This window comes from Micrasema longulum, unplaced genomic scaffold (assembly GCF_059751315.1).
Source record: "Micrasema longulum isolate JH-2025_06_02 unplaced genomic scaffold, ASM5975131v1 h1tg000698l, whole genome shotgun sequence".
NCBI classification, from domain to species: domain Eukaryota; kingdom Metazoa; phylum Arthropoda; class Insecta; order Trichoptera; family Brachycentridae; genus Micrasema; species Micrasema longulum.
In genome coordinates this window covers 60392-76461 of record NW_028277894.1, presented here as the reverse complement: position 1 = coordinate 76461, position 16070 = coordinate 60392, and the positions used below count along the sequence as shown (strand labels likewise).

At 31.7% G+C, this 16070-nt stretch overlaps 1 protein-coding gene across 4 annotated transcripts in view; it reads left to right on the top strand.

The window, feature by feature from the left end:
* Positions 1–16070, top strand: part of LOC148279582 (serine/threonine-protein kinase 32A) — a 174979-nt gene that overhangs the window by 119821 nt on the left and 39088 nt on the right. For all 4 annotated transcript variants that reach the window (XM_088229707.1, XM_088229705.1, XM_088229706.1 and 1 more), the window contains 3 exons: positions 432–582; positions 964–1019; positions 8502–8667. In XM_088229707.1, the coding sequence (XP_088085833.1) occupies positions 531–582; positions 964–1019; positions 8502–8667 (274 nt within the window). In that variant the 5' untranslated portion in view covers positions 432–530. The remainder of the gene's footprint in view (positions 1–431; positions 583–963; positions 1020–8501; positions 8668–16070) is intronic.

Here is a 16070-nt window from a genome sequence, read left to right as displayed (position 1 = left end):
TTTGATGCAACCGGCCCTAAGTGTCGTATCTATTCGTATGGTAACGAAATGCACAAAAGTATTATGAACTAAAGAAATTATGGAGATATTACAAATGATGTTATTTGCTTTTTTAAAAGATATTTAGGGCAACCTAACATTTGTTATACATCTTTGGTGTAGCTTTTAAATGAGTAACCTGTTTTTTAATGTAAGTCAGAATATAAGATCCTTTATTTTATGTTATTTTAATTAATCATTTAACTTATATTAAAATAATAAAAATGACAGGTAAATATCGAGATTTCTTTTTAGATATTTTTTTTTACAATGTTTAGAGTATGTCCAAATCCTTCGAAGGTTCAATCCAACATTTGTCTTTAAAGATTTGGACACACTTAAGGCGCTGAGTAAAAGTTAAGAAAATAAAAAAAACGTTTTTTTTCTTTCAGACGACAACCGAAATACCGAACAGGAGGACAATTGGAGTTAAGAGATGGAATAAAATATAAACATGACATAAAAGGGAATTAACTTTTAATATTGGCAACATGGGGGCCAACCAATCTGGAAGGGTTGATTTTCAGTTTGGAAATAAAGATGGTGAGTTGTACAAAAATATATATTGCCTTTAATGATTTTTTTTTTTGAAAAATTAAGGTTAAAAATATTTTTTTAATTAAATTCTCTCCTTAATTAGCATAACGAAAGTTTATATTTATCGCATCAGAACTAATAGCAAATATTTTTTTTAACTGCGTGTAAAGTCTCTGTGTTTGTATATTTTATTTGAATATTGGAGGAACATATTGTCATTAAATTAAAGAAATAGAAAATTATACATTTTGACAAATCTTTCTTATTTTTTAACGGAAATATGGCATTTATAAAGCATTTTATTTCAATCAATATACAAAATTTATTTTGTTAAGCAAATTAAAGATATATACCTACTACTTTAAAACAGCATTTTTTTCATTTCAGTAAACTTCGACCATTTTCACATATTAAGAGCGATCGGAAAAGGCAGCTTTGGAAAGGTAGGAGCTAAACTTGATTTCATTCTTTACTTTTTTTATGCTCAAGGTTTTTATGCTCACTGCATTTTGGTAAAATCGAAAGATGCATTTAAAATAATAATATTATATTCAAATAGAATTAAAAATATTTTTTTCTTTTCATTTATAAGTTTTTACAAAATAACATTGTAAAACAAGTAAAATGAAAACTTATTTATGTTGTTATCAAAGAATAACGCGTTGTTAATGGTTTCAAATTTCACAAATAAATATTTGTTTTGTAAATGCAGACACAATCGTTGTACCTTTATTGGTGTTATTTTTTATTTCAAACATTGATTCCGCAAGCCAGAGAGCTGTATTTATTATTTATTTTATGGAAACATTCAGTTGACAATTATTTAAAAACAAAATAAAAATAAGGTTTAAAGTCTGACCAGTGATGATTCTGAATTATAATCATAAATATTAAATTTGTGTACACCAGCAGCCGACATTTCTGTTTCATGTTAGGAAATTCGGCCCTTCGAGCCTCTTTTGACAACCTTATGGGCTTCAGTTTATCGGCCTTGGGCACTTTGAAATATCACTTAGTTGGGCTTCTCTTTTTTTTTGCTCAGAGTAATCTAAATGCGATAAAGAAGAATTTGTCCCTCAAAATAATGCTATTAAAAACCGCACCAAATTTACATACTCAAATTCAATATATTCAACATCTACCCAAAAAGTTCCGTTTGTAAACGATTGACATTGAAGAGCGAAGAATCTGTTTTTTTAAATATTAACAGTCAGCTGTAGCTGACACTTGATAAAGATCGAAAGATAAAGAAGTGACTGATTACTTATATTATTTATTGTTTCAGCATTTGCTTTGAGGAAAAACAGTTATTTAATATTTGTATATAACCACTCATTGACTTTCCTATGTCTACTGGTTTCAAAACGTAACCGTCTCATTGTCAGGACACTTATTTAAGCAACATGCAAAACCCACTATACACCTTACTTGTTGCCATACTTGTTGCACAAAAATATTAAACCAACACGACATTCCTTTTTATAAGCACATGCTCTGATAAGGACAAACATGCACTGATAAAATTATGAAAATATTCTATGTTGTTTTAAAAATAGTTGAAAAAAGGTAAAGGAGATGGAGGGAGGGGGTGAGCTTAATAGGTTTAAGTCATGATTTAAATAATTGATTGGGTAATTTGGGAATTCAAAAAAACTATCCCTGTGAAGGTTATATACAAATATTTAACAACATTTAGTAAAAAATTTGACCACAAAGTAAATGTTTTAAATATTAATAATAAAGACTGATTACTTTGTAAAGCATCCTTGAGGGATAACATTACGACAATGGCGCCAAATGCGTTATCCATTATTATAAAATTGATAAAAGACAGGCAGAGCCCTCTTTATATACCAAGTATAAAAATATGCCCAGTCATAGAGGTAGAATAAGGATGGTATAGTAAAAATTCTTAAGCCTCGCATAATGCTATACTCGGTATAAAGCTATGACACCGACCATGGTTTCTTATTTTACGCTTATACGTGGTTAAGCGCTGGAATTAACCCGCGACCCGTAATCAGTCAATTTTTTATTTTGTTAAATCAATCTTAAGTTTAAACAATTTATAATAAAATGCTATTTTTCCAGAGATTTTAAAGTAAAACATCGTTTATGAGTGTAAAAATAATCATCAAATTTTCAATTCATTCAGATAAAATTGATTTAAAAGATATTTCAACAATGATCCTCGTTTTTTTTTGCCGCATTGCCTAAACATTTTTATGAATTGCATATTTAGGTATGTAATTGATTGTGTTTACGACTGATGTCAATGCTAACGTTTATAATTTGTAAATGTCTAAGAATTGATTGTATTCATTTACATTAAATAATATTTTTCAAAAGTACCATAATACTTAGAACAAACTTCGAGGGTAAAATAGTTATCAAAATATATATTAATAAATAAATATCATCATTGATTTCGATAGATTTAGATTTCGTAAGACGCTTGACATTTGTAAAATTTGTTTCGTTTTGTTTTGTTACTAATACGAATAACATGTTAATAACTGCATACACGCACGCAGCCTGTTCATAGATGTACGCTAAAATGATGCATAGTTAAAAAATAAATGATGGAAGAATCTCAGTAGGTATAGTTATTCGTAGGTATAGTATGATCGTTATAAGTAAGTAGAATTAAATGGATACTCTGTAATGTTCTCAATGTAACTAAAAATAAATAAATGAAATGAAAAAAGTAACGTTTTTTTAACCGAGTGTAAATAAATTATACAGGGTATACTTATTCTGTAGTATAAACTTGGTATCAGGAAATCTTATAAATCCAATAAAATTATTTATGATACTTCCTTCTCTTCACAATATTTAATATATGCAAAAAAATATCCCTTTTTTCGCTTTCAAGAGGCTGCCAATTTTCTTAAATTAGCACTTAAAATCCCTCAAAGTACGACTTAAAGCATTTTTTTCGTCATCCGGACATTTAGTAATATTTACTCAATTCTTTTTCATTGAAGAAAATTTTTCATCCATTTCCCTTTCGATCCTTTAAGAATGTCAAACAATTCATTTCAAGTCAATTTTTTAACAGTTTTTGAAGAATCTGCAGGAAAAAATAGTTAAAATGACTTGATTGAAAAAATATACCCTTTTAACGCATTAACTTAAGAGTCTTAAAAAAACAAAATGGCGGATGTAAGCCGAAGATTTTATTTCATAATGTAACGGTCAATAATCTGAATTTTATTTCTAAAAACAAAATATAGCTGGACAAGATTAGATATATGAACAAAAACACCCATCTCTGAAAATTTTATAAATAAACTTTATATCCAAATAGGACTTCATAAACGTAGATTGTTAGTACACTAAATTTGCAGAAAATTGAAAAAAACGTGTGTTAAATTAAGAACATTCAATAATCTTTCAAGTTCAAAAGGTTTAAAAAAAAACTCAATTACACTAGTACAAAATAGCAAGAGAAACGACTAGAACTAAAACGTGTGCCCCCGATAACGCTTAGGTTTCAACTGACTCCTGGACAAAGGACGAGAGAGAAGGAATTTTAATGACTGCAGTTAGATGGACCAGCTACTTAGCTTGAAGAACAAATGGTTTAACCAGGTTTCCGTAAACTTTCTAATTATCTGCTGTGACCGGTTTTTTTTGTCTAAATACTTGTTAGTGGCGGTGTATAGTTACAAATTAGAGCAAATTAAAGTAAACTTCATGAGTTTTTAAACAAGTTTTGACATGTCAATGTAACATAATCAATTATAATTTCACTGGAGTTACAAGTAAAAAATTTGAACTGCTTCCTTTTTTATACACAGCGTTAAGATAATAAAGACAGAAATCTACGTATTAAAAATGAAGTATTATAATTTCATACGTATGTATCTCTTGCGTTGACGATAAGTTGTGTGAATATGGAAAACGATTTATTTTGTTGTACATTAGAACAAATATTTAGACACATATGCAAATATGCACCAAACCTTTCTGTTTTCAATATATATCTATAAAACCAACAAACTAGAATACGACTCTCCTTAAACTGTCTTTAATTTTCATGTAACATATATCTGCATAATATATAGTAAAAATATGTGGACATCTTTTTGACAGTGCACTTTTTGTCTATTAAACCTAGAATGAAATAAGGTAATTATTAATTTTACGTAGATTAAACGCAACGCTCGAGGTGCGAGAGGTGCGAGGTGCGAGGCTGTGAAAGTGAAGTGATGGTTCGGAAAAAAACTTAAAACCCACTTGTTCTCTAAATCATTTGAATAAATCCGTAGCATGTGACAACAAAATAAATTATTTCAATTAAATTACAAATTTAAAAGAATTACTATGTAAAGCGCCCTTGCGATATTTTGTTACGAAAATGGCGCTATATAAGTTATCCATAATAATAATAATAATAACGCTCATCTTAAAAGATAGTTATCATGGTTTTGAACTTAAATAGTAACTTAGAAAATAAAGTTAACTAAAATAATATACACAAAATACATACTTAACCTATAAAAATATTTTTTAGCTACTTGGCTCAGTCTTTTATCATTATATGTTATTAAATTTTCAGAATTTATCTACCATATTTTTCCAATTTTATTACGAAATACATGATCAAGTGCAAATTTCTAAAAAGTTATCAGTTCAAGCAAAAATATTATAAAATGTCAAACTTTCAAAAATGTTTTTACTATTGTTTTTTTTTTCTTTTGAAAACAATACTATGAAGTGCATTATTTTTTTGGCATTCACTTTAGCGACATGGTGCATTTTCATGAAAGCTCAACAGTTTTAACTGTCAACTTCGAAAATACAAATATGTATAATGACCCAGAAGTCAGAAATCAACAGATAATTGTACTACTAGTCAGGAGTGCTATTTATAGATTTTACCTATTAAAATAATCACGCAAAAACTCTATTATATCTCTATCTTTCTCATTTTGTCAAATAAAGTATGAAGAGTACGTAAGAAATTGACGAACATACAATGTAACAGGATTTTTTTTTTTTAATTGCTTTGTCTTGAAGCGGTATATTTTACGCATTCGGCGGCAAACCGTACGATCCAACTTACCGACTACAGCCTTAATTTTAACTCGCAATAATTACTTTGGCAAAAATGATTTTGTTCCCAAACATCACCGGCTACAAAGTCCACTCTACGGTTTTATGAAATATTTAACGTTGATGTTTTTCGCTCCTAAAAAAAACAAAGCAATGAACCTCTTCTCAACTTCTTATCACAGCGTCATCACTGACAGAAATACCAGAAAACCAACAACCATTGCAGATTTCAATCAAACTGGAGGTGGTATACGAGTAGATGAAATCGATATAAAATGTGCCATCTATTTGTGTAGTCGCAAAACATCACGATAGCCACAAGCATTATTTTATCGATTAATCGATATGGCTGGCATTAACGCATACGTAATGTTTTATAAATATGTGTAAAAGAAATTATCTTTTTTCCTACCATGAAGAAAAAAGGAATCACAGGGCGTGGTGACGTCAGTCAGCCAAACAATTCAGCCCCAACAGTCAGCCCAAAGATTTAGCCCAACCATGTTCTCACAACGCAGTCACTGAGTTCCAGTCAAAGAACAGTCACTTCGACTCATCATAGCCATTACTCTTGTGTTTCGTAAAATGTTCTGTATTCGCCATTGAACACCAACATCGTGTTATATGTCAATCTCTAATTGAATTATATTTTTTTTTTAAATTAAAATGGTTGTACAATTTTTTTTTTCTCGTAAATATCAATAAATATTTTGGATTTTTAAATCAATGACTTTTACTTGACCGATTCTAATCAATAGCTGTTTGAGCATACATAATATATTTATAAAAAAAACTTTATGTAATAAAACATACTTATAACTTTTAAAATAACAGAATGATTAATGCACGTCTTTCAGACTTCTTCTCAGCAGAATAAAAACAAAACTGTCACCTCAGCGGCAGAGGGTTCTTCATTTCTGTTGTAATATGTTGATATTAACAGCTCCCCTGGGAGTTGAATTCAACCCTTTTTTACTAAAATTTGGAAAAACTCAAAATATTGTTGATTAATCTTGAAAGTTAATTTCAAAAGGTTATTTGTATTAAAGTTTAGGCCAAGTTTCATTCTATGGCTTTATCAAATTACTTATTTTCAAAACCAGTCTGTCAAAATAGGCGTTATTTTACATATTTTGCTTATACTGTATATAAAATATGCGAACTGATTTTGGAAGTCAATTGTATTAAAGTAATTTAAATTTTTAATTTCAGTATTTTTAATGTTTTTTTTTTTAATGGAATAGAATAAATTTATTTAAACGTTCATACTTTTGATTTCTTACTTGATTTTGAAATCTTACTTCTTAAATCAAGCTTCGAATTAAAAATCGTTATTTATGTATTGGTATAAAATAAATAAAAACATAATCGCCCGCAATTCTAATAATTTGTAATCATTGACGATTTAAATATTATATTCTCTTCTCAAAAATATTTTTCAACAACAACAACATTGATCGAGACACGCTGCGATCGGTGTACCAATCCAGTGCTCTATGCAACATTAGGTGCGGAAAAGGGATGATGATGAAATAATATAACGCCATTCACCTCAAGGGCGCTTAATTCTAATTATTATATGATTAAATACACGTTCATTGCGATAAGATGAATATTATACCGCAACGCAGTATAATAAAAAGTGATTTTACAAAATAAACAATGACCGATTATTTTTGCTTTCATTTTTTCAAAACGAAAAAGTTATAGATGACTTTTTACAAATGTTGTAAAAAAACGAGAACTCAATTTAATATTTTTGATTAGAATACAATATTTTTTTTGAAGAAAAAAAACATCACTGTTGAGACGTACTATTTTATAGTAATGACGATATTAAGAGGAGAAAAAAATGCATTTAAGAAAACGGTAAGCGGTCCATGAGGGTTCTTGTTATTCCAGTATTTAAAGGATCCCATTATCAAACTTCTGTTCAACCCTTATCATGCAAGTACCACCATCATGTGTAGGAGTTAAAATCTCAGATCCGGAGAACTAGCAACATTGTGATAGTTGCAAAGGACTACCTACATAACATATGTTTATTTAATGTATACATTATAATGTAAGTAATACCACTCACTGAAAACATATCTCCAGATGGTATTGTAAGAGCTATTCAACATGTCAAATTGTACAGCTACACAGTAAAACTTATAATTTTCTATTATTTTACTATTTAAGTCTTGTTTTTTTTTTACGTATAACAATATGAAAAACATTAAACTCTTACTTAAATTTTAATTGTATCTTCTTATTAAAATATATCCTATGTAATTCATGTTCTGTATATTTTGTACTTTATAACTCATTTGTTTATTACTTTAACGTATTAAAGGCCTCCTAAGAGATTAATAATGAAATGTAAAAAAACAGTAAAAAGTAGCGTTATTTCGGTAGCATTATTTTGAGTGAGAGATTATTCTTTATTCTATCTAGGTTACTCGGAACAACAAAAAAATCATTGTAAAGCCCAAAGTGTCGATATTTCTAGGTGCTCGAGATCCTAATAAGCCGAGGCCGAAGTGCCGACCAACCAAGGCTTGCAGGGTTAATTACATAAGAAACGAGGGTCGCATTATCTAACAACTGTCGCTATTGCTGACTGCTGTCGGCTAGGTATTACATTCTAAAGTTCTCAGAAATATTGGCGAACGTTTTTTGCAACATCCAGTGAGATTGTTACAAATATGATTTGATTTGTGAAAAACCCAATAACATTCACAGAATCTCACTGAAATTAGAACTTGGAGCACCTCTCACTGTTTGAGAAAATTTTATCATTACATCACGGACGCGGGGGTCTCCGATAATATTTATATTTTTTTCTATGAAAATATTTCACTTGTGATTTACAATTCCAGGTATGTATCGTCCAAAAAAAAGATAGCAAACAAATGTTCGCCATGAAGTACATGAACAAGGCCGCTTGTGCCGAGAGAGATGCAATGAGAAACGTGCTCAGGGAAGTAGAACTCCTCACGCAGTTGGAACATCCCTTCCTCGTCAACATTTGGTTCAGCTTTCAAGGTAACGTTTTATCATCCCCTTTACGTAACTCAGCAAACGTCTTTTTGAATACTTTTATTAGTAATTCTGCAGCAACACCGACAGTATATTCCCGATAGTATCGATTATTTCTAGTTCAGTAAAACATTCAACTTGGATTATGAAATTTCCCGATTGGAGTATGAACATGAGTTCTGTTTAAGTTTTGTTCCTCGGTCAGCGCGGCAGACTATATGTCCAATATGTCGTTCGCGTCATCTTGGAAGCTTTTGTAAACTCGAGACAGAATTGGAACGTTTTATATATTTCAACAATTACTAAAATATACCAGGTTTTGTGTTTAGTTTTTTATCTAAGGTACGATGTTTCAAAATTGTATTTCACATTTATCATACTTGCATTTAAAAAAAGTTACAAAGTTTTGTTCCTGACAAAATGTTTTTTCAAATACATTTTATTATTTTCCTAATGATGATAAAGCGCAATAAATTTAGTAATAATTTTAGGCATCACTGAAACTCCTTCTGCCTCACCGACCGCAGAAACCCCGGGCGTTTAATAATAAGCGAAAGGTTAATGGAAAACTGTAATGCAAAACTCTCGGACGAGTCGTGAGGATGGCGGCTAATTAAATTAAAGAGCACTTTAGAATTATTATTCGGTGTCCCTCGGAATATTTTTACTACCGTAATTAATTGAATAATAGTCGAAAGCTGTCAGGAACTAGAAAATTATTGTCCGGTTCTGAGAACTAAAATATTTGGAAGTGATTTTTTACGAAAGTAAAGTAAATTTTCATATAAATGACTAATTGCTCATCGCCACAGACAACCCGCCCCTAGGCTTCGGTGGGTACAGCCATAAGGGAGACCTGCCATATACTCGTGTATATTCTCGTGTAGAGGTAATCCTCATCTCGACACTCGACCTTTTTATTGGATCCTTTGAATAAAGCGCATATATTTTTATAACATTCTTTTGCATTTTGCAATAAGTGTATAAGTAACAAAAAAAAAAACAATTACATTAACATAAAAAAAGCGAAAAACTTTGGAAAAAGAATTGTGAGATTTATAATACGCTTCTCAATTTGAATGGACAATGCTGAAAGTTTGCGGTGTCAAGTTTTTCTTTGTTAATTTATTCAATGCGCACAATACACAATCTAATCATGGCGCAGTTTTTTTTTTATGTCCCGACGTGTTAGAAAGTTCCATGTTGAGTCGGGACTCTCCTATATATATAAATCAAAAACATTTTTAAATAACCGAAACAATTTACAAAATAATCGAAACAATATGTAAATTAATAATAAACATGATAAAAATGTATACATGTCAAGAAATACAATGCAGATAAGTTATTCAATAATACAGGGCAATATTTGATACATAATTAAAAGTAATTTTATTATTTAATTCGGTAACTAATTTGAAAATCGAAATTTGTTTTTGGAAGACTTGTAGATGGTTGATGGATGAATTACGCGATAGTAATAATAATTGAGGTAGGTAAGTATTTATGTTTATTGATTGATTTGGTGTTAATTTTGTAGAACTCCATATTTAAACTTATGATTTTAGAAATCAAACACTGATTTGAGTCTACTGAACACTTTATTTTATTTTTACAAATGTAAACATATAAAAATAAAAACTTCGTGACAATGCGTTTCGCCTTATTAGAGCATTTTCAAACGAATGTGAAGATTATTTGGATTTAAAGTCCTTGTATAGTTATATAATTCAAGGTACTTAAGTAGAAAATAAAAATAATCTTATGAACTATAGCATGTACATAAATCGTAATTGAGGGAAAAACCAATGGTTAAGGGTGAGGCTAAGAGTTTAATAGGTAATGGGGAATTTAGGTATTTATATTTTAATTTCGGGGAAAATATAACATAGCAAGTATTTATTGACGTAAACGTATGTATTCTGAGATAATTCATGAAGCTTTATAGTTTTGTAAATTTAGATAATTGTTGTCGAAAAATATCAATAATATTATAACGCGGTTCATTTTAATTTTAAAACATGATTGAAATATTATGAGGAAATTTATATGAACATTATTATTATCCTTAAAATATTGGTATTATATTATAAACATTAGTATTATTATACAATATTTCTATTTTTAAGAATTTCTTATCAACATATATAAATGCAATTGTAACATAATTCATCTGTTAATGACGCGTCATATAAGCGTGTACAAAAAGGAACAAAGTGATGAATAACAGTCTATTTAAATATGTTTAAAGTGGTGAAGATATTAGGTTGGTTTGTTCATTTATTATTTTAAAATTAGGATTATTTAGATATTTATTAATTTCCAATTGTTCAAGTATATTAAGTTTACGCCCTTTGCTTTCAACGTGTAATGGAATTGGTTTATTTGATATATGAATTTTATGATTATTTTCAATTAAGTGATTGGCAAATTGAGAAGCTTGTTTTTTATTTTTAAAGGATCTTATGTGTTCTGAATTGTCAACGGCGAAACAATTGTCACGAAGTTTTTATTTTCATATGTTTATATTTGTAAAAATAAAATATAGTGTTCAGTAGACTCAAATCAGTGATTGATTTCTAATTATAAGTTTATTTATGTTTATATTATTTTGGCATCAATAACTGATTTTCCGTTTTTACTGGATTTTTCTACGTTTGCTTCTAATACCATGAAAAAAAAGGGTTTTCGTTAAAATGGACAAAAGAGTTCGCACTAAAAAGGCAAATAAAAAACTCACGATGTTTTCTGTTTTTTTTTTTAAATTTACGTACTGTTCGAATAAAAGTACACACATAATTTGTTTGATTCACACACTTGAAATTACAGAAATTGAACCTTTTTGCCTTATTTCAATTATTTTTATAGACTCTTAAACATACGAGTATGTGTGATTCTTGCGAAGAAGAATTTTTCGTTTGATGTATCAGCCATTCACAGGACTTGTAACTTGTCATTGGCTAGTTTCAGTGGCCACTTTAGACACATTTACAATTTTGCCCATTTTCAAACATCCACATTTCCTTAACTCTTCCAACTATTGAATTTTGTGAAGTAATGCGCTGAAACCTTAATCATGTGGGTGCAATTTATCCGCTTGAACACACATAAACCAGCCAATGACAGGTCATAAACCTTGTTAATGCCTAGACTTCTATATTCCCTTCTCAAAAAGGTTTTCCTCTATGTTGCAACAAATAATCATCTAAATAACTCCCTAGGGAAGAAATACAGCCTGCCTACAAACATTTTGACATACTTAAAACATTGTTGACATATGTAGTTGTTATGTTGCAAGATTTTTTTATTTTATTTTATTCACTTTTCTTGGTGAAATGATTAGTGATCAAACATTTGTTCGAGTATTCTGCGTCCAAGAGAATGAAAAACACAGTTATGTGAATGAAATAGAACCAAAACTGTAATGAAAAATGTAATCGAGTAGGGGTAAGTCCCGTTATGTAGTGGTTATCGTTTTCATCAACCATGGTTTAAGTCTTGGGTTCGATTGCTTTTTGCCAGTCGATCATGTTCATTTCATTTGGCAAATTTTTTCTTTCTTTTTCCACATCCTCTCCTAGGTGAAGCATATGGAAATCACCAGAAGCTTCCAAGAGACCCTAACGCCAGAGTGCCAGCCAGCACTTTCGCCAGCTCTTCCCATGTTCATACCGCGTCTCGTACTTCCGTCGAAGAAAGCCTAAAGATTGTCATCGACGGCCTCCTAGGATGGCAAAAAAATACTTATTTCTAACCATTAAACTTGAATTTATCTTTATGAAATAATTAAAATGATGACTATTTTTTTTTTTTAAAACTGTTCTAATATACAAACACTTTATCAAAATATACATAAAACGTATAATCAAAATTTTTATACTCCAACTAAATTGCTACTTTAGCGAAATCAAGCTTTAATCTGAAAACTAAAAAAATTAAATCTAAAAAACATGCAGCAAAAAAATATCCAAAGAATCATTACAAACTAAGAACTGGCTATTGTTTCTAGTGAGATGTTAGCTTTATGTAGGAAGCGAGCATTCTTGCAAATGAAATATTCACGTATAAGAACAAAGCTGTATTTATTTACAATAATACTGACATTATCAGCGCTGAAATCGAATAACTTAACTTATATAATATGGGCTGGATAATTTCTAAGTGGAGTAAGGAATCGGAATAGCAGCTGAGCTCGGTGGGTAATCAATCATCGAGTTTCTCGGTAGAAATCCCTCGCTACACATACTTCCGAAAATTGGTTCAAAAGAAACAAAAAGAGACACAAAAAGTAAAAGAACATTTTGACAAACTTCTGACTGGAAACGTTCTTCCGATTCGAAGATAATTAAATTTGTCGGTCTTCATAATTCGCAAATATTTCACGTACAGTATAACGTTAAAAATAAACGTGTCAACACATTTTACATACGGTATTTTCGATCATTTTAACGCAAAGTTATAATAATGTAGGTTTTTGTTTATATAAATAATAAGCGTCGGGCGCGCGCGGTGACTTTTAACAGTAGGAGGGATGCTGACGAAAAATAATCATGTTCTTACTTACAGTAGATATATGACCGTAGATATACGAACTTATATCGTACACTTACCTTATCAATCAGTTACGTTGTGTTTGTTTATTTATACTTTTGTAAAATTTTGATTTGATTAAATTTTAAGCGTTTGATGACATAATCATTTGTTTTTCTATAAAGTTTTACTTACATTTAAGGTAAAAATAAAATTCAGTGTTGCATACAATCAATTTCGTAAAGCGCGTTTGAGGAATTATATAAAACGCTGTATAAACAATCCAATACAATAATAATAAAGAATAGTTGACTATTAATAAATTGACGGAGTACAGGCGCGTCTAGAGGTGAAGCTGTAAACTTTCCTATTTTTCTCTTCGTTTTCAACTCCTAAGTGGAGCATGTGGACACCGCCAGATGCATTCGAGAGACCGATCCTTTCATAAGCCAGTACTTTCGTTTTCTTCAACGTCAATTTCGCGTCTCTTTGTTCCGCCAAATAAAGCTGAAAGATCGCCATCGACGGTCTTCCAGGACGGTGCCGTTGGCGTTGGTATGAAAATGAGATACACATTAAAACACCTAAAACAGGACCCGAGATAGTCGTTCTTAAATTTGCGCCAAATGTCAATAATACGCTACTTAAAACATTATGCTTCAAGTTACTAGAATAGTTTTTACTTTAGACTATACGAATTGGATGCTCTTATCTCTCTGAGTCTAAAATGTCTCTAAGAAGAAAAAAATATAAAACGTAATGAACCTAAAGCGCGTGCGTGAAAATTTGAACGTTTGGTATTGTACCCTTTTTAAATTTATTTTTTTTATATAGGAGTTGCTTTATCATTTACCTAGCTTATAATAAACAAGGTTTATATATAAAAAGGTGGATTTTTCTGCAATTAAATTTCTTTAAATTTATCTAAACTGTTAGGATCAGGAGGGATATACTTATGTGAACCAATCGAGAACTTCTCAGCATTTGCTCATGTGGAGAGGAAACGACTTAAAACTCTTCAGGAGAAACTGGCCTGTTGGCAGTAGTCAACAGGCCTTCCGTTTCACTAGAGGAGTGTTCGGCATTTCGTTCTATATTTTGATTTATTTTACCAATTGCCTGGACTATATTGACCATATATGATACTTCCTCTCGTGTGAGTTCTTTATTACCTATCAATGATAGGTAATAAAGAACTCACACTCACTCAGGCTTCTGCATCGTGCCTCCAGCTGTTGCCTTTGAAAACTGATAAAGGGGCAATGCATCAACAGGTGAGAAACATCTTGAGGAGTTTTATCGTCGCATGGGCAGCTGTCTATCTCGGAGAGCTTGAAGCGATGCAGGTAGCTCATGAACCCACCATGACCCGTAAGTATCTGAGTGAGCTCGTAGCCAGCATTTTGCATTCTCCTGAAATCATAAGCATGGAAACGTGGTAGGGAAAAACATTTTAGTTTTCCTTCCGGTAGTCTCACTCGAATAACGATCGTTCCAAAGTTGAAGGGTCCTGCTTCTTATTTTTCTTTTGGCAAAACTGAGCGGGAAATCGGGAGCTGTCTTTTTAAGCGTAGCCTCCCGAGCCTTTTTGTCAGCCTTTTTGTTGCCAAGGATTCCGCAGTGTCCTCGTATCCAGCCAATGTACACGTCCTGATGTCTGCATTGTAGCTTTTGGATATCTGTTTTGATGTACATTGCAATAGGGTTGACCGAATTTTGGTCAGTTATTGCATGGACGCCAGATTTGCAATCTGTCAGAATCGTTATTTCCTTCCATCTATTTGGTGGCTTCTTCAAAACATAGACTAGGGCTTCTCTGATCGCAAAGAGATTTGCCTAAAACACGGAGCAGAAATTGCCGAGTTTAAACATTCTCGACGGCAGCTCTCTGACTCTATTGTAAGGAATAAAAGCCGTACCCACTTTTCCGTCCAAGAGAATACCATCTGTGTAGATCCTCAACTCTTCCTGCGCTGTTCCAGGTAAAACCTGATTATCGTAGCCGTAATCTATCGGATAGCGTTCTGTTAAATGAGGAAGTGAGAAATAATCTCCCACTCCCTGGTAAAATCTGTCCTGCGGCAAGTCTTGCAAAGTGAGGTTCTTCTTCACCTCATATGCTTCTGCAAGCTCCCTGATCCTCAGATCGAGTGGCATGAATCCACTCAGAACCTCTGTTGATACCAAGGAGATTATTTGTACCCTTTGTATGACCTGGTGGCTATTTGTCGTTGGATGGAGTTCAATTTCTTCCAGTTGAATTTCCTGTTGACCGCGTCTACCCACACGTTTGAGGCGTACGTAATCAGAGGCTTTACAGCACCTACGTATATTTGCTGAATAACCTCTGAAGACGCACTTCATGTGGGTTTTGCCGCTCTCACGAGTTTGTTTGTAATTCCTGCGGATTTTTTACAAACACTGTCAACGTGTTTGGACCAATTAAGGTTACGAACTATGGTAAGACCCAACACTTTAAAGTGGTCTACGTAATTTAATTGGACTTTGTTCATGTGAATGGTTGGCTGGCGGTCCTTTCTTCTGGTTATAAACATCACGCTGGTTTTGTTTTCAGCAAATTAAAGTTTGGCTTTAGAGCGCCATGTTGTTATAATTTTCAGCGCATTGGTTGCCATCCTCTCAAGTTCTGATGTTTTGTCTGCCACGGCAGTCAAAAAAAGGTCGTCCGCGAATGCCTTCGTTTCGACTCCCGCACCCAAGTCTTTCTGGAGTACATCATCTAAGATGTAATTCCAGAAGCTCGGTCCGCAGGAGAATCCCTGAACACATCTTTTGGACGTCACCTTTTCGAGGGTGGCATCAACGTGTGACAAAACAACTTTCCTTTGTTGATGATAGCTCTACATTAGCAAGAACAA